Below are 19,642 nucleotides of genomic sequence, written 5' to 3'. Positions count from 1 at the left end.
TGGGCTATGTACTCAGGTTTCCTGCTATGGAAATCAGGATGATGGGGTGAAATGGGGAGAAACTTGTGTGTATCCGGCTCTTCCCCCAGGTGGAGTAAATCCCTAGGAAGAAAACATTCAAAGACATGAGATGCACTTCTAGCTATGAAGATGCACCTATCTCAGATTTGACCTGTTAAATCTTAGGTTGGCTTCTACTCGATAGGAAGGAATGCATAAATATTAATGCTCTAGGTGTACTTTTATCTCTTATGTATTAGCATGTCTTTCCTTAGCATAATCAGAGCTAAATCAGTCTAAAGTCCAAAGAAGACATGCAGCTCATTAAATTTCCCAGTAATAAGTTAAACATAAAAGGAACCATGTTCCGTTTCTTCCACTTAAATGCAATCCTCAGAAACAGAGGTTAATGCCATAAATGCTTGGAAAACAGGTGGTGAGATATTTCTGCACCAGGATTATGAAGGATGGTAATTATGTAAGAGCCCCTGCAAGATAATGGTTTGATGGTTTTGTGCATTTTTTTCTCTTCACCAGATCATGATTCCATACGAAAACCGGACAAGTGAGGTGATGTACAATAAAATGAACATATCAGAGCTTAGTGCCATGATTCCACAGGTTGGTTGGGGAGAACTGAAATTTTTTTTTAATCTGATCTGTATAATTAAAACTGTCGTTAGTGTTCAGAGCAGCATGTTAAAGAAGTATCATTAGGAATGTGTGTGCTCATTTGCAGAGTATGTTCTCTTAAATATAGTTCCAACTTTAATGAGAATTGAAAACATATGTAATGACAAAGTGTAATAGTTTCTAAGTTTTTAATAAGTAAAGCATTGAAATGATTAGTTTTAAAGGTGTAACTTAGTTAATAAATCATCTCTCTTGCATAATCTGCTTTAACCAGCCTTCTCTTTGTCATTGCAGTTTGACTGGCTGGGATACATCAAGAAGGTGATTGACACCAAACTCTATCCTGAGCTTAAAGATATAGGTCCTTCAGAAAATGTGATTGTCCGTGTTCCCCAATACTTCAAAGATTTATTCAGGATACTAGAAAATGAAAGGAAAAAGTAAGGATCTTATGATGGTTTTGCTCACACTTGTAAGGGGACATCAAATGCCTTTTCTATTTTTTTTCCCATGAGTTTCAGCTATTCTTGGAATCAAGTCTCTAGGCAAACAGTCTGTTTGGATTTGTCTGAATGAGGATTTAGATATTACCCTGTGCACAGCAAGAGAATTTTCAGTTTCAACACATTTCTTCTATGGTTAACACATGTTGCAGTAAAGCTGCTCTTTCCAGAAGCATTCAGCATCTCTTACTTTTATAGGGTCTTGTATCTTGTGAAATCCTTTACACCTGTAGAACAGTTGTAAAATGCAGGTAGCTCAGATTAAACATGGTAGATGTGCTTTGCACAGGGAAGCAAGACAGCTTTGGGTAGTAATGAAAAAGTGACATCCCATTTGAAACATCCTTACTGATGACATCTAAGGGATTTCTGTGATAATTTGGTCTCTGAGGCATGTTACTGAACTTGAAAATAAATTTTGTTAAGATGTTGTCTCCAAATATCAATCTGTGCTGATTGTACAGTATGGCCACAGCCAAATATATTTCAGGAAAAAAAGGACAAAGATTATTCTTATATTGTCTCTCTCTGTCACTAGTGATGGGATGCTTACATTAGTTCATAGTACCTGTAAAAATAGAACACAAATCAAACAATTAGAAAAATAAAAATTACTGGTTTGCCTACAGATCATCAAATAGCCTTTCTTTAAAAAGATTCAGATAAGTAGCATTACTGCTGCCAATATTAATGTATTCAAGAAAGTTTTTAAAATTATTTGGGCTGTCCCTGCTTTCTAACTCAAAGTTTGTTACATCAGTGGGTATAAATGTGTGATTTAGAGGATGCATATCTAGCAAGATAGCAGGGAATTAGTTATTTCCTGCATAAAAATAGATTTAGATGCAAATATATTTTGTAACTACAGAGTAAATATGTGGACACTTTTTCCATTAGTTTCTTATTCAAGGAAAATCTGAGTATTCAAGAGAATTTAAGCCAGCCTGTGTATCATGGAGAAGGAGGCTGAAGTAAGACCAGAAATAATTCCACTGCCTGTCTTTAGCAAAGCTCAAGACCAGGTTTCTGACCTCACAGGTCAGGGGGAGAGGGTGAGCAAAATCAGTTCCATTATATGCAGTATATTCACACTGCATATTTTATAGATGTTAATGGCTTAGGCATTTTCTGCCCAGTCTTATCCTAAGAAATTGGCATCATAAAATGTTAGAAATGGTGAATAGTGCTAAACTGAACCCAAGCAGGCTTCAAATTCTTGTGTGTAAAATGTATCCAAACAGCCCAGGCCTGATAACCAAGACCATGTTTATCTATTAGGTGATAATGTTCATTACTTAAAATGTCAGAATCTGCTCCAGAGGTAACCTTGCTATCTGGCCTGAGAAAATTAGGAAATCATCTCAATGTGGACTCCTAACAATGAGGTCTCAGCATTTCCCTGTAGGGTGAACTGTGAAAGCTTAACAAGGATATTTTCTTTTAGGTAATCTCATTTGTCATTCTCCATAAGACATTTTAAAGATTTATTTAATGTAAACAACATGAATTTGATTTGTTACTGTAAATATCTAGACCTGAAATTCCTAGAAAAGCATTTCAAAATTTTAGATTTGCTTCAGTATTCATCATGGGAATTATATTCTCATAATTTCAGGAGATGGAATGCCATTAGGAAAAGCAGGTACTTTCATCAAGTTCATATTCTTTTCAGTTACAAGGCTATCCCTAAATTATACTTTTATTCCAGTGCTTTGTGTGTCCTCTTCCTGAATTAGCACCCTGCTAGCCTGGGTACTATTTAAAATGTCACAAAAAGATGGCTCATGCCCCAGTATTTTACCCAGTGATCTGGTAAAGTATTTAATGAAGTTTGCTTCAGGTGGAGGAAAGAATGGAGTGAAAATTAAGTCTGGTTACAGAAGCAATTTGTGTTGGAGGTGGCAAGTTGTACAAACTCGCAATCCCTGTATTAAAAATTTCTCCCTCAGAGAACCTGCTGAGCAATCTTGAATTGTGAAATCATTCATGGGGCAATATTGCTAGAAGAGAGCACATTGACATGGTGTAGCATGAGTTGAGCAGAATTTTCCTTAACTGCATATAATCAATTTACTGAGTGGAGCTTGAAATAGGTGCAGCAGTGTCCAGAGGTCAGCCTGAGTCCCCAGGCCAGGGCACTGCTGTGACTCCAGCCCAGGAACTGGGCTCTCCATAGCCAGCTGCCCAAGAAGCTCAACAACCAGCCTGCAAGAGTTTCCACCAGCTTGGGGATAGCCAGCCTTAGTCATGTCAGGCACTGAAGTCATGCCTTTATAAGAGATCTCCAAGGTTTCCTTCAGCTTTTTGATGCACTAATTCATTTTTATGGGGTTTATCTCTATTAGAGGAAGAAGAGAAGTGTGTGTGTAGCTGTAATGTAAATGAGCCATGGCAGAGCTCCAGTACAGCTGTGCCATGTGAAGGGGGAGACAGAACTGTGCTGGCACTAACTGGGAGCTTATATTCCTTCCCTGTTACCGGTGTGCTGGTGCTTTATGGGAGTCATAAATAGGATACTTGAAATCCATCCTTTCTGGAGATCTTTGCAGCTGTTGAAAGAAGCAGCTTTTTCATTCTCATAGATCTCAGAATGCATAATTAGTTTAATAGAATCATAGAATGGTTTGAATTGGAAGGGACACTATATATCGTGGATCATCGATTACAGAACAGGCTCCTCTAGGTGGGTTTGGGGCGCCACCAAGTCCTTAGAGTTTTAAGTGTTGGTGCTCGTAGTTCTCAGGTGGATCGGGGTAAGCATCAAGATTTAGCACCAGGCATAGTGGGGTATCTAATCCCATTTTGGGCCCTGGCTTTCATGGAGTTCAATTAATCATTGCTATAAGATCTTCTTTGCTGTGGAGGCCTTATTGGCATCTTGGGCTTGTGAGAGCTCAGTTGCTTTTTAATCTTAGCTGCTTGGATAACATGTGACCACTCTGCATGCCGTTATAAGGTTAATTTGGGTCTCCTGTAGGACCGCGGTGGCTGGCAGAGGGTTTACCAACACTAGACTTGCTATGGCTAAGTCAAGTTTACCCTTGTTGCAGCAGCCCTGCCCCAGGCAGGAGCCCTTGCTCTAGGCTGGGTTGCTCAGAGCCCCATTGTGCTGACCCACTCTTAAGGCAAGGGCAGCCTGGCCTTGAGCGCTTCCAGGGATGGGGCATCCACAGCTTCAATGGACAACTGGTTCAGTGCCTCATCTCCCTCACAGTAAAGAATTTCCTCCCAACAGATAATAAATCTGTCCTTTTTCAGTCTAAAGCCAGTCTCCCTTGTCTATCACTGTATGTCCTTGTAAAATGTCCCTCTCCAGCTTTCTTGCAGGCCGCTTTTCCCTTGTCTTACCTTCCCATACCTTTGCAATATGGGACTGTTAATTGAGAAGAGCTCTAATTCATATAGCATATGAGGAATTTTCCTCAGAGATGGAGAGAAGCACTGAATCTCTTTTCTGATCTTAGTCTGTGCCTGGAAAATCAGAGAAGTTACAATAATTTGCCTTGAACTAGTGCCTCTAGCAATAGAGGCAAAAGTTTTTCAGTACTTTTAATTTGATTCGTGACTCAATTCTGAATAGAATTTTCAAACAGATCTAAAATTTGTGAGAGATCTTTTTCTTAAAATGTCAATTAATTTTTCCACCTATCTCATATTAAATCTGTCCTCTTTAATTGCTACCATGTCTGTTGATTAAAATATTGCAAACTCACAGAGTTTCACATGCGCAACCTGCTTTATTCTCAGACAGGACAGAAAGTGCTTTAGTAAATATTCATAAGTACTGGTATAATTTTAACTGTCCCAGCAAACAATCTCTCTACCACTTCCTTTGGGAGTGTGTGTCATAATAAGGGTCATACTGGTTAAAAGTGAGCCTACACTTTCTGCAACAGGCATTTAGCAGGAAGTTAAAATAGAGTGTACTCTTCTGAAGGGTTACAACAACAAATAGTCTGGTCTCATTGAAAGAACAGAGAGGATTTTTATGTTTTATTTGGGTACCGGATTTTGCTCGATGTGTAGAGATTAACTTCTCTGAGCCTCAGTGAACTTATTTGTGAAACTAGGATGAAAATCACCCCAAGATCTGCACTGTAGCAACTTTATCAGCAAAAAGTGTCAGTTTTTAAGCCAACTGAAGATAATGAAATGATTTGAAGTTTGCATAGTTAGCCCAAAATGTAAAATAATAATTCCTCAAATAGGTAAATAAATTCAGATAAATTAATATTTTATTTTGTTTTAAAAAATAAACTAAATCACACTGGGCTTCAAACACATCACAACAAACCTGTTTCCCACCCCCGATCCATAAGCATTCAAGTGGAACCTCCCTGCTGTTTAATGCATTGTGGATCCTGTTGTGGTTACAATCTGGAATTATTACTGTCTCATCAGACAGTAATAATTGGTTTTAGCATGTGTCAGCCTTTTCCTTCCCAAATTAAAGCAATCATCAATTAATTACATTTCCTGCAACTGTCATCCACCTTCATTACTTGTACCTGACACAAACATTTCTGAATCCTTGTTGATATTACTGCCTTTCAATAAGTCACCTTTTGAGACCCTTTTATGAATTTCAGTCTTTCATTCATTGCCATTTTGAGAGAAGCTCCCCAACTCAAATGTAAGGACAAACATTGCTGTGTGAAAACAAGTACACAGAAGACAGAATTGATTTTTTTGTTTTGTAAGTAAGTACCAAATTGTAATACATAATTGGTGCATGATATTGATTTATTTAGCTAAGGATTTTACCCAAGGCCTTTGACTGGAAGCAGATCTTTAACCTTTTAATCTGATAGATTTGTATAAATGCTGCAGAAGTTGCTACAGCTGGGTATTCTTCAGCTCTGCTAAAATATCTGAGGCAGATTGTTGTGAGGTTTCTGGAGTTTGAGTAATTTACCAAAACAATGAGAGCCTAGGGTGCTTCACTTGTCATTGAGTGAGAAAATTCCACATTGTCAGAAACTTTTTAAGGGAAAAGTCTGAACTTTGTGGCATTTCTTAGGTTGAAATGAATTTTTAATGATCCTAAAATGGTGTGATTATCTAAACAGAGCTAACTATTTTGGCTTTTGTGACTTGTACCATCTTATAAATGTACATGTCACATGCTAAAAAATCTTTTTCAGATATGTTTTACAATTATTATGGGCATTTAGGTGCACTATAAAATATATCTGTGTACTAAAAGAGGGAATATACCCAGTGTGAGAGATGCAGCAACACATCTTGAGCTGAAGGCTTTGTGTGGGTGGACTGGAGCCTGGTTAGAGGCAAAACCAAAGTTATGTCTCAAGCAAATGCTGCTGTCAAGACAGCATGCCCACAAAGTGTGTTCCCAAGTGTCGCAGAAAGAGGTCTGTGTCGGGGACGAGTCATTTGTCAGTGAGGGGAGACTCGGACACTCAATATGAGTGATAAGCAAGTTCCGTTTATTGAAGAGAGCATCAGACACTTATACAGCAAGCAATAAGCTTATGAATATTTTGTAAGCTAAGCAATCTATTGGTTAAACTATGCTATGAATTCTTCTTCATTCTTTAGGAGTTACATCTCTCTTTTTTCATGTCTCTTTCACTGTTTGTTATTTTACTACAGCTAAGCCCAAGGACATGCTATCTTGCAAGTGCAAGACTTAAAATTAACCACAACTTTGTAATTTTCCATTCTCTAACAACTAAATTCCCAACACCCAAGCTGTTCTGATTCAGAGGAGGGAGCTGCTTGGGATGTGTCTCTGAGTGATGTGTCTCTAATGGAGTGACACTGCAGCAACAGCTGCATTGCCCCACACCTATGGCAATGGGAGATTGCAGAAATGGGATTTTAGAGATGGGGGAGTTGTTCAGACAGCCCATAATAGCACCCTTGGTTGCATAGGAGCCATTTTTCTATTCACAGAGAAGTCTATGGCCTGTCAAAAATGTTATGTATATCCCAGCGGGGAACAAATAACATTTGAATATCCTGCCTTTGAAGCAATGACTGTCCTTGAAAAACATGTCATGTATAAAAGAAGGTGAGAATAGGAAGTGTAGGCCATTGTTGGACTTGTTTTGAGACTGTTTGAGGTTGAATTGTGTATTTCAGAATGCACCTTTAGCTCATACAGCCACTGCTGAACATGGAGAGATATCAATCTAGGCTGGATAAATCCTCCAGTCAGGTGCCAAAAGTTTTAGAAAGGGGGCATGGATGCCAGATCTCCTGGGAATTTTAAACAAGCTCTTCCTTGATCTCTCAGCCTCAATTCTCAGAAGACTTTTGTTACTGATACTTCTCTTTTTTGGTATTTCAATTATCCATCTGACAAAACAGGAATGGTAATACTTTAATAACTTTGTGAATAGTAGAAGTTTTCAAAGCATATTGATAACTTCTAATGAAAGATACAAATATGAGATAATGAGTGTATATGGGATGGACTGTTATCTATTCTGTTACCATTTATGTGCCCCACTAATGAGAGGAGATAACATTCACTTTGATCTACAAAAGAAAAACCAGTTAATCTCTGGATAGAACTTTGATGCAACTGTTATTATAACACAGTTCTTGCCACTTCTAAGGAAAATCAAAGCTGCCTTTTGAAATAAAACATTACCTAAAAATTACATACTATGTGATGGACCTGTTATAAATTATCCCTAGCAGATGGTTATTATGGGGCAATTATATATTAAATGGCTGCAATCATACAGATTCTTCCATGTAATTGGGATTTATCAATTTGGCCATCACTCATTAATTTTTAAGGTAAAGTTTCCACCATTGGGGTAAAATGTTTGGGGAGATATATCTGTAAGTGCTTTGTGGTACATCATATGTGTTTACATGTCTGATAAAAAATATTCCTGATTTAACAGGACTCTTGCCAATTACCTGGTATGGAGGATGGTTTATTCAAGGTTATTTAACCTCAGTAGACGCTTTCAGTATCGGTGGCTGGAATTTTCTCGGGTAAGTTATGCTTTCATAGCATTTACCAGGGTCCTAGTGATGACACTGTTGGTTTCCTTTATAGTTGCCTATACCTTTGCAAAACAAAAAATGTTTTCCATGCTGGATACATTTCTTGAATAAACTTTTTTATTTTTGAAGACACCCTCTAAAACAATTGATAAACATATTTTTTGTGTTTGACACTAAGACATTTATATGACACTAAAACAAAAAAGGCTTTTAGATGATGTTAGAGAGGTTTTGAAACTTCCCCTTTAAAAAACTTAGTCTTCCTTGGCAGAAACTTGAATTAGGTTATGTGGGCTGTGACATTCAGGCCAAACCCTTTTGACCAAAATCTATACTTTTTGAAAACTACTGTTTGCCCATTTGTGAATACAGATGTACTAAACCAGAAGTCTAGGATTTTACTTTTTTAAAGCTTTCTCAGCACTCTCCCATGCTCTAATGCCATTACAGGAGCTCAAGCACAAGGATACCCAGTCATTTCCACAGAGAAAATGATCAGGTGCCTTCCAGCTTGGGGTTGCAGAAGAACCAGAAAAATGCTAGAAGCTGTGAGAGCAGAACCAATTATCTGTTCAGTAATATGGGCATCTATGTAAAACACATACATTTGATTCAGTGAACCCTGAATAGAAATCCACCTTGGTAATTGTGTGGGCAGTGTTTCATCCAAGGATGAAACTGAAACTGAGTGGTGTTTGGTCTTGTGTCTCAGCTTCTTTGGATGCTGAACTTTGTTTGCCATTATGAAAATTGGCGGACAATAAGTGGCTGGCATGGTGCAGGAGGTGTGGATGTTCTGTCCTCCCTGGTGAGCCATGCAGGTGACTAAATAATCTATACTGTTTTGCTTTGAGGAATACTGGAATAGTTCTGAGTTGATCACATACCTAGCAATAATCTCCAATAGCGTGATGGAAACTACATAGGAAAGGCAGCCTCTTGTACTTCTGAGATCATATTCAAAATAGTCTTGTTAAAGACGCTATTTTCTTAATGTAAAATATGAGAAATTGGCTGTCAGAACCACAGTGACAAGTTTGTTGGTGTTCCCTCCTGGGACATATCTTGCTAGTCAGGTAAAATACATTGATGCTGGCTATCAGCCAGTCTGTAGCATAATACTGAGTTACATTGAGTTATATAATGGCAGAAAAAATCCTGAAAGAAAACATTAAGCTTTGGGTACTGTGCATTTTAACATGGTAACTGGCTGCTGTCACATCTCTGGGACATAGAAGCTTAGAGAGAAATCGAATTCAAAGTGATTCAGTGCTTATTAATAATCTCATCAAGGCTGTCATAGAATTACAGAATGGGTCAGATTGGAAGGGACCACAGTGGGGTCATCTGGTCCAACCTCCCTCCCTGCTCAAGCAGGGCAATCCCAGAGCACAAGGCACAGGATTGTACCCAGGTGGTTCTTGAACATCTCCAGTGAAGGAGATTCCAAACTCTCTCTGGGCAATCTGTGCCAGTGCTTGTTCCCTGCAGAGGGAAGAAATCCTTCCTCATGTTCAGGTGGAGCCTCCTGTGCATCAATTTCTGCCTCTGGTCCTATTGCTCAGCATCACAGAAAAGAGCCTCCAAAAGGCTCCATCCTCTTGGCACCTCCCCTGCAGATACTTTTAAACAGTGATGGGCTTCCCTCAGTTGTCTCTTCTAAGGCTGAACAGGCCCAGCTCCCTCAGACTTTCCTCATAAGAGAGATGTTCCAGTCTCTTCATCCTTGTTTCCCTTCACTGGAGCTGCTCCAGGAAATCTCTGTCTGTCTTGTGCTGAGGAGCCCAGAGCTGGACCCAGCCCTCCAGACAGGCCTCACGGGGCTGGTGGAGGGGCAGGATCACCTCCCTGCCCTGCTGGCCCTGCTGGCCCTAATGCACCCCAGGAACCCCTTGGCCCCAGGGCACTGCTGGCTCATGGACAGCTCATTGCCCATGGGACCCCCAGGCCCTTCTGTGCAGAGCTGCTTTCCAGCAGGGCACCCCCAGCCTGTGCTGCTGCCTGGGCTGGTCCTTCCCCAGAGCAGGGCCCTTCATTTGCCTTTTCTGAACTCCAGACCATTCCTCTGCCCCTCTCTCCGGCCTGTCAGGGCCCTTCTGAAGGGCTGCCCAGCTCTGGGGGTATTGGCCACTCCTGCCAGCTCTGGGTCTGCAGGGAGCTCACTGAGGAGGCCTCTGCCCCTTCCTGCAAGTCACTGATGAATAAGTTAAACAATTCTGGCCATGTAAATGGGTGTAGGTTTCACAGGTCCATAGAAAGGACATGAGGGATGGAGTCCAAGGCATTGCACTAGTCTATTGTTGAGTAAGATTTGTCTAGTCAGAGGATGGAGAACTAGTGGCACTTTAGGATCATAAAAAAGAACCACCAACCCCTCTGTCAGGTAAGAGAATAAAACATTGAATTACTACTGCAAAGATATGGCCATGAAAAGGATATATTTTATACATTCATTGTTTCATTAATTCAGTGAGCCTCAACCATCATAAGCAGACTTTTTTTTCTCCAGTTTCTCACTTTCTGTTGGTGGCTTTTATACCTCATGTGTAGAAATCTTGGCACCAGGGCCTTAAAATCTTTCCAAGGAGAAAGAAAAATGCATGATGAGACTTTAAAAAAACTTCAGGTTTAGAAATAGAACAAACCTGCTGACTCTTGAGAAAGTGCTTTGAGTACCCACACCAGCAACTATCAGCAGCTCCTCTGCAGTGGCACTTTGAGGCCTTGTAAATGTGCAGTGGCACCTGGGGAAGAGGTTGGTTAATTGTGTCGTGAAGCTCTGAATTGGCTGGGAGGGCTTGAAACCTGCTATTTATAGCCACTGTTACTACCTGAAGTACTGTGTTTTAGAGTGGTACATTAATATTAGGAGGACCATTTGAGGGAGTTCCTGTTGGCTGTTGTGACATAAATATCAATAAACCAGCTGTGGGATATAATCTATTCCTCTCAGCTCTATTTTTATTGGTCTCACAGCCTGTGCTGCCTTTATGTCCTCCTTACAGTCAAGCCTCCCTCGAAATAATGATAATTATTATGTTGTAATAATAGTATGCCACATTCTAAAAGTCAGCTCTGTCTCCTGACTATTTCTATGGCTGATGCATACTCACAGCTTTTGGAAGGAATTTCAAGCTCTGATGACTAATACCATAGTTCCCTTCTTTCCCCTGTACAAGGAAAAAGCTCCATTGCAGGTTTACTCTGGCCCTAGAGAGAAATTTTCTTCTCTTTTGTTCTTATCCTTTTTTTGAGTGTTTTGTTGTGTTATGTATAAAGGTTGAAGAATTTGGAATAGGAGTTGATTGTCAAATTTGGCTTTGTTTAGAAAAAAAACCACCTTATTTTTTATTGGTTTGACTAATAGGGGTTCTTTTTAGAAGCAATGTACTCTTTGCCATCGAAAATCTATTACTGCATATAGAGTATTAATAAAAAGCACTTGGAAATGCAATTCACTGGTGTATTTAAGTGTGAGTCATTGATTATGCCTAATTACAGACAATATGATAGGGAAAATCAATCTTTGAACTACCAAAATATCTCACCTTCAATAGCTGAGGGTTAAGCTGCTCTGGAATTTTCCAATGAAATATTTTCCTATTGGAAAAAGACAAATCCAAACCCTTAATTTTGCTGGACATTTAATCTTGTGCTCAAAGGAGGAGAATAATGGGAAAAAGGAAAGTGCTCAGAAACTGCAAAATTGGTGCTTAAAAGGCTTTTATAATCTGTGAGAGGCCAGAATCTCTATCCCACTTGCTCTGGTCTGATGCTGACTATAGTCTGCCCTTACACTGCTGTCAGGTGTTGGCTGCCAGACTGGAATTGTGCTTGTTCTCTGTGGAAAAGCTTAAGAAGTTGCTTAAGTGGGAAGGGAACACTTTGAACAATGAAAATAACAGAAGTTTCTTAAATCAGCACTGTTTATTGTGCATATGAGCTCATCTTCTATCGTGTGTGCAGGATTTATTTACACAAACTACATCTTGATGAGCAATATAATGTTAGCTAGGTAAGCACCCACAGTAATAAGATTGCTCCTGGGAGAAACAGAAACCAAGGCAGCAAATGTTCTTGAGTTCTGTTTTACCTTGTTCCTTGTTGTGTTGACCATTCTTGACTGTTTCTTTTGAAGCTCATTTATGGTGACATCATCAGAGCCTGAAAGTATGGATTTAATACCATTCCTTTAGTAAAGCATGCAAGTTGTTCTACAAATGTCTTTCTGCTGCAACATAGAGTGATTTTTAAATTTTTTTGGAGGGAGACAAACATATTCAGTGTTCTTGATGATTTAAACCTCTTTTCTCCTGAAAATGCTCCATTTGGGAAAGGAACTGAAAGCAATTTTACTACTTTACACAAACTACCGTAAAAGAAATTGGACAGGTAAATGACAAGAAGATGTGAACCTGTACCCATCTGTGTTAGATGTCATTAGTTCATGGCAATGGAGGGCTCTGCAGGAGATGTTTCATAAGGACTAACCCAATTTTGATGAGGACAATATTCCTCGGCTTCTCACCCTGTCAGAGGAGAGGGAAACGTTTTCAGGAGATATCTCACAGTGGGTTTTTTCTGGAGGAAATTGTCTCTCACACAGAAAGAATACCAAGATTAGTCCAAAGTAAGCACTAATTCTCAAAGCCTAGTCCCTCTAAATCACTGCTATCATTGTACTGTTCTGAAGTTTAAAATCTTACAGGTATTTTGTGGTGTTCAAAATATTTGTCATAGCATTGGATGAAAATAGGAATGACTGTAGAGTATCATTATTTTTCCTTTTGGTGGCTTTTTGACAAATATGCTTTGGTGTGTACCTCATGTGGATTCTTCTTAAACAGCACGATATTATGGCCTAATACTTGCCCCTGTCAACAGGTGATCCATGGCACTACAACTTTGCTGCCCCAGTGGGATAAATGTGTGGACCTTGTAGAAAATGCCCTCCCCTACGTTGTGGGTAAGATGTTTGTGAAAGCCCATTTTAAAGAAGACAAGAAAGAGATGGTGAGTCCTCTGCAGTCTCTGTCTGCAAATTTTCAATTAGTGGTTTCATCCTTACAAATTGCCTCTGATATTAGAACAGTTTAAAAAGAGATAAGATTTTTGAAAATGTTTTCATTGAATTTTAAACCTCCAAAACACTAGGAGAAAATTGAATTAATTTGAAGAAGTGTTACCTTTCTACCCACCTGTGCACTGCCCTTTCTTTCCATCTGCAGTCCTACAGACAAATAAGCAGTCAGTTCAAAAACAGATTGAACACTGTTAATTTATGTAAATAATGACAGCCAGGCTGTGCAGGACCAGAGTGAGGGGTATTGATGAGAAATAGTTTGGTATTGCTAATATAATTTATTATGGTAAAGTTTTCACTGACTAATCAAAAAACTGGTTGAGATTTCTCTGCTTTAGGATTGCTCTTTGAAAACTGTGGCTGCTACACAGTAGCAGTCTGTGTAATCTGAGCAAAAAACATGTGACTGGTATCTGGCCCAAATTAAGGGATGCTGAGAGTCACATAGTGAGAGTTTATATCTGGGATTCAAATTTCTCCTGCTGTACAGTGGAAGGAAATATTCTTCCATACCTTTGAGTCTAGAGAAATGTTCATCCTCATTCTAAAATTTTCAATATTCAAATAATTAATTACCCTTCACATAATTTATGACTTATTTTCAGTCCATGCTTTTCTTATAAAGTTTTCCAATATCTGCTCTTACAGCCATTGATTTTCCAGCAGTAATCACTTTTAAATTGACTGATTTAGTCATTGAACTTAGCTCTCCATGCAGGAGAGGCACAGCCATTGAGGAGACATGAGATGGGACCCTGTGCTGGGAGCAGCAGCTCTGTGGAAGCCCTGCACTGCCCTGGCTCAGTAGCCTGAGTTTGCCCCTTTGACCTTATCCCCTTGGACTGCTTTCACAGGGAAGGATCCCATTTTAGAAAGCACATGCTTATTTGACTTGTCCACATCTTTGTCATCTGTTTCCCTCTCAGGTTCTGCATTTCTTTTCATATTTGCCTTCAGCTGGAGTTTCCTCTCTGAGATCCAGTTTTTCCATCTCCTTGGAAAAACATCCAGTTTGTAATGTGCTATTTGGCCATTTTGTGGCAAAAATATGCCAGGCATATGCAGTATGTTATCCTGCACAGATAAGTGGGAAGAGTAGGAGTATAAGAAATGTACACTATATGGAGGGGATGGACAATTTTCATATTTGCATGTGTGAGGAAAAATTATGAGAAGCAGATAGAGCAGAGTTTCTCTTGAAATGCAAGTTAATTAGAATGTTTCTTAGTATGCACATTCCTTTTAGACCAAAGCTTTGGAAAATTATGAAGTCTGAATTCGCAGTAGCACCCATAGTGAGAAATGCATATAAAATTCATAGTGTAGGTCACAACATTCAGTCTTAAAATGAAAAACCCATGGAGATAAAATTACATACAGATGAAATTCGTTGCATTTCATTTAGAAGTGTACTTTTCAAGTTAATAATTTGTGGTGTTATCATTTTCATTTCAGTGGTTTTCACTTCTATTTCTCTTTCTTAAGCAGTAAGAATGCATGTGAGTAAAGCTCTCATTTGTACAGGTTTTTTTTCTTTTTTTTTTTTTTCTGGCTTATGGCATATATCCGTCTATGATAAGCAAATCCTGACTTGCAGATAATACGGATTCTTTCCCCCCACCATGTTTTGTGATTGATGTTTCATACCTTAGATACTTCTTTTATCAAGAAAGACATTATTTGTGTCTAAATATAGCACTGCTTCTAACTCAGAGTGCCTGCAGTGTTTTTTACAGTTACGCCTGAGCAGTTTCAGTAATAACTTTGATAGCAGGAATAGGTTTCTGCCCCTGCCCCCTGCAGCTACAGCTGCTGCAGAAAGCTTAAGTATACACCAGGGCCCAGCTGCAGAGCTTGAGTTTGAACTTGTAACCTCCAAGTACAGGGAGTTCACCTCATTAGTGAGCAAAGTTAATTGAGTCAGTGCTCTGTCATCAATATCTTTAAGTTACCCAATTTCCTGGGATGCTGTTTACTGTGAATGTTTACTCTTTAGTCATAGTTAATGCTAGACCTGCTCTCGTTGACCCATATTGCCTCTAAAAATGAGAAAATGTTTTTTGAAAAGGGTAGGGGAAAAATGAATAATCCAAGGAACTTTGCTACATTTTTTTTCTCACTTCACCACAAATAAAGGACAGTTCCAGATTAAAATGTTCGTCTGATACATTAATGGCAATTTAGCTAAAAGAAATGTTACTTTTGAGGGTTTAGTCCCTGCTTTTAATGACATTTCAGATCTACTAGATTTATAGAATAAGATTATACAAATCTCTGCTGCTTGACATTTTCATTATTTTCAAATGTAACATAACGGATAACACAAAGTTCCAATAAGTCTTCATCTAATGGGTATCTGTCATGTCTTGTGCTGTCTCAACTCTGGTTTGTGCTAAAGGACTCAGGCAGTGGCTGGATCCCTCTCATTGCCTCACTCTCACAGCATTCCCAGGGCTATTTGTTGTGGGATTCATCTGCTGACATAAATAGACAGCAGGTTGCATACACTTCTGGGCTGCCAGACAGATCCATAGGAATGAGGGCTCTTTAGACTCATATAATGCATATCTTAGCCATTATATTTCTTGTTTTTTGTCATTTCAGGGTTTTCTTAGTGTGCATGCTCACTGAACAGTCCTATTATTATTAATATTATTTACTTGCTTGGGATGCGGTCTTGGCTTTGCAGAGGTGTCTGAAGAAGCAGCTGAGGTGAAGTGGTTGTGGGCTTTCCCAGTTTTGCCCAGATCCAAGCTGTCATTTATGGTCCAGGACCACAGAAGCAGCTAAGGCTGCTCAGTGGTGTGAGCCAGGGTCTCCCTCCCTGCTGTAAGTAAAGGGTAGCAATGCTTCACAAATGCAGCTAAATACAGGCTAAATATTTGGATACTGCTTTGTATTTGGATCATGATGCTGCCAGCCCAAATTCAGTTCTCTGCCAGTATTAATAAGGCGTGTCTCTGTCTCACACAAACCAAACCAGGCCACAGGCATTCTGCAGAAAAGGCTTTATTTGTGCAAATGCCTTTCAGCTGGCTCCATTTGCATGGGCCAGTGATCTAGAACCTAAGGCACAGAAATCTCCCCAAAGGACTGCAAATCTCTCAGTGTTTTTTATCATTTCACGATGGGTATTCTCACAAATATGACATGAAATGATCAGCAATGAACAGGGTGTGTGAAGCCATAAGGGAAAGAAGATGGAAAAAAACTTGCCTTCAGAAGAAGCGTGTTACTACTGGAGAAATCAGAAATTAGCCTTCAAGAAAGGAGAGCAGATACCATCTGATCTGCAATTATTTGTGGTCTGAACAAATTCTATCACTCCTATACACACCAAAACGTTCCTTACAATGATTCTGCCATGATATATTTTACTGGGGAGGGATTTACTAAATATTTTGCAGATGGAGGAATTGACTGAAGGAATTCGCTGGGCTTTTATTGACATGTTAGAAAAGGAGAACGACTGGATGGACTCTGAAACAAAAAGAAAAGCTCATGAGAAGGTAACAAATATAAATATTGAATAAATACAATCCTGCTATGATAAAGATTTGACTTGAGTGATAACAGTATGCCATGCACTGTATTTGCAGTTCCGGTTACTGATAATTTTCTTTCTGAAGGGACACATTTGTTTTTCTGGATGAGGAGCCATCTGAGCTCCTGCTTCTCTGCTGAAGTTATTTTTGTTGCCTTATTCTTCTTTCCTTGCATCCACCTTTCCCTATCTGGCTCTGGTAGATGTAGACTATGAGCTTATTTCAGATTTGGCTTTTCTTGACAAAGTCTTCACCTTGACTGGATTCCCAGGGACACAGCAATCTACAGACAGAAAACAGTGCCTGAAACACCTGTGACAGCCAAGAGTATTTGCTGTGAAGAGGGAGGATCTAGCCTAGAAGGGGATATGAGAATAATTCAGGTTTCACAGTTTTTCCTGTGCTGTGGAGGGAGGTCTAAGTTGAGAGCTGTCTTTTGAGAGCATAATGGTGATCCCAGCTGAACATCCATTTCCTGGCAGAATAATGCCAGTTATGAAGTGTTATAATCAAGGATGGCATTAGTGGTCCTGATTGCTTTCAGATAAAGTCACAATAAAATGCAGGATGCAAAGGTGAAGGCTGGAGGATGTACTCTAAACCTCCTTTTCACCCTGTTTCCACATTTACAGCATGTGATGAGTGGAAAGGAAGATTGTCCAGATGCAGAGCCCTGCCCCCAGAGCAGCAATTGGAGGGGGTGTATAAAAAGACAAGTGGAGGGTGTTGTGTAGGTCTGTGTCCTTATTTACCGAGGCAATGGGATATCAGTGAATTAGTAAGCACTCTCTTTGAATAAACTGACAGGCAAGTGCAGCTGAACTGTTCCTGCTCTCTGTGCTTGAATAAAAATAGCAGTGGTTTAATTTAAAAGCAAACATGGACTTCAAAATTTTTAGTAATTCTAATGAAAAGGCTGTTGAGGAATTTTATCATTGGAAAGATTTAAATTCCATGTGCAGTCCATTTGCATTTTATAAAGCAGTACTATTCATATATGTGCAAATGAAATAGAGCTGCATAAATGCACCAATAAACTCAATAACAAGAGAACAATAGCGAAATGACATTTATTTCCTGCTAACCTGGTGGTAAATGGGCTGCAGTTATTACTTCTTCCTGGCTGTTACACTTTTTTTGTTTTTGCTAGAAATACCATTAGAAATATAATAATCTGTAATTTAGATTTTTGTTAAAATTGATGCAAAATAAGAGCAGGATTATTTTGTAATGATTTCCTTAATAAAGATATTCCTATATAACAACATGCTTAGGTACTGTGTTCAAAATTTGCTACCTACCTTTCAGCAGGGAAATAATACAAACATTGCCAAAACCCAATGAACTCCTAAAAAAAGCTCTCCCTTTCCCATTTTAAGGAGGATTTTCATCAGAAGGTAGGCTAGATCTCTGGTAGGTAGAGATGGCTGTTTCCCTCTGTTGACAGATTTTGGAAGCACATGGCACTTTGCTCCCAATTTAGACATGTCATAGAAGGTTCTGAATTTAGGAGGGTGAGTCTGGGCTGAAAAATGCATGACAAACTAAATTCCATAAGTACAACAAAAATAATACTAATACTACAAGCCATAGTACTATGAAATGTATAGCCAATGGTTCAAAATCATTCTCACTGAACTGAAAAACCATTTCATAGCTTGCTGACATAGGAACAAAGTCAAACTTGTAAGACACGAGTGTTATGTAATGCCTTAGATACTGCAGCAACAATTACGTGATACAACTTACGTCTACAAGTTTAAGTTCAGAAATAACTGCTTGGCTGGAAGGAAAGAGCCTAGAGAGACATTTGGTAGATTTCCAGGCATGGAGTGTATGTTTATTAAATATTACTTATTGTTAATGATAGATCTTCTGTTTGTCCTGGAACTCTTAGATGAGCATGTTTTTAATTCAAGAAATAGATTCATTACATGTAGGGTCAGATAATTCACAGGGGAAATCTAAGTTTTATAATACAGCAGAACCTTCAAAATCTGTTACACTGTTCTAATTAAATCTCATGAGCCTAGCACTTTCTGCTGTTACTTTTTCAATACTTAGGCTTTAATAAAGCAGCACAGACAAGCATGAATTTTATGAGGGAGATTGGTAGGTTAAAAAATCCCACTATTACTCTAATGTAGAGATTGTAAAAATTGCATTTCTTTGTCAATAAATATCCACATGCTGGACTCTGCACCCAGGATGGAGAAACACCAGGAACCAAATATAAATTAGGAGAGAGAGGGTGCAGGGCAACAGCTGGGGACTTGGAGGCTGTCTGGTTTGGAGAAAAGGAGGCTGAGGGGCCACCTCTACATCTTCCTGAAGTGGGGAAGTGGAGAGGGAGGTGCAGATCTCATCTCTCTCCCTGGGGTCCAGTGACAGCATGTGCTGCACCCAGTTTGGACAGTTCAAAGCTACTTGATCAGGAGTGGTTGTACTGGACATTAAGGATTTTATTTTTACCAAGTGGGTGGTCAACCACTGGAATAGACTTCCTGGAGAGGTGGTTGTTGGCCCAAACCTGTGTTTGAGAAGAATTTGGACAGTGCCCTTAACACTGTGCTTTAACTTCTGGTCACCCTGAGGTGGTCTGGCTGTTGGACAAGATGTTCTTCCTTCCAACCAAAATGTTCTAATTCTATTCTATCAATTAAGTAAAGAAAGGATGCTATTATTTAGGTTAAGGGTGTTTTGGTTATTTACGTTTTCATCACTAACTGTCACTTGTAGCAGTGCAGATTGGAGGTTCTGCTCTAAGTTCCATGGCAGAACTGTATTCTACATGGAAATCACTGATTCAGTTATTTTGCTCATCCTCTGTATTTTTAATCACATTTCATTTTTGAAATGTTCAAATGCTCCGAAAAGAAATTAACTGTAGA

General features: G+C 39.2%; 1 protein-coding gene across 1 annotated transcript in view; it reads left to right on the top strand.

Moving 5' to 3' along the window:
* Nucleotides 1-19,642, top strand: part of PHEX (phosphate regulating endopeptidase X-linked) — a 94,984-nt gene that overhangs the window by 28,706 nt on the left and 46,636 nt on the right. The window contains exons 8-12 of the mRNA XM_064707258.1: nt 538-621; nt 928-1,073; nt 8,018-8,111; nt 13,008-13,136; nt 16,614-16,715. Coding sequence (XP_064563328.1) covers nt 538-621; nt 928-1,073; nt 8,018-8,111; nt 13,008-13,136; nt 16,614-16,715 — 555 coding nt within the window. The remainder of the gene's footprint in view (nt 1-537; nt 622-927; nt 1,074-8,017; nt 8,112-13,007; nt 13,137-16,613; nt 16,716-19,642) is intronic.

Source organism: Zonotrichia leucophrys, chromosome 1, assembly GCF_028769735.1.
Source record: "Zonotrichia leucophrys gambelii isolate GWCS_2022_RI chromosome 1, RI_Zleu_2.0, whole genome shotgun sequence".
Classification (NCBI taxonomy): domain Eukaryota; kingdom Metazoa; phylum Chordata; class Aves; order Passeriformes; family Passerellidae; genus Zonotrichia; species Zonotrichia leucophrys.
The sequence above is the reverse complement of the archived record's forward strand: the minus strand, read 5'-3'. Positions and strand labels throughout refer to the sequence as shown.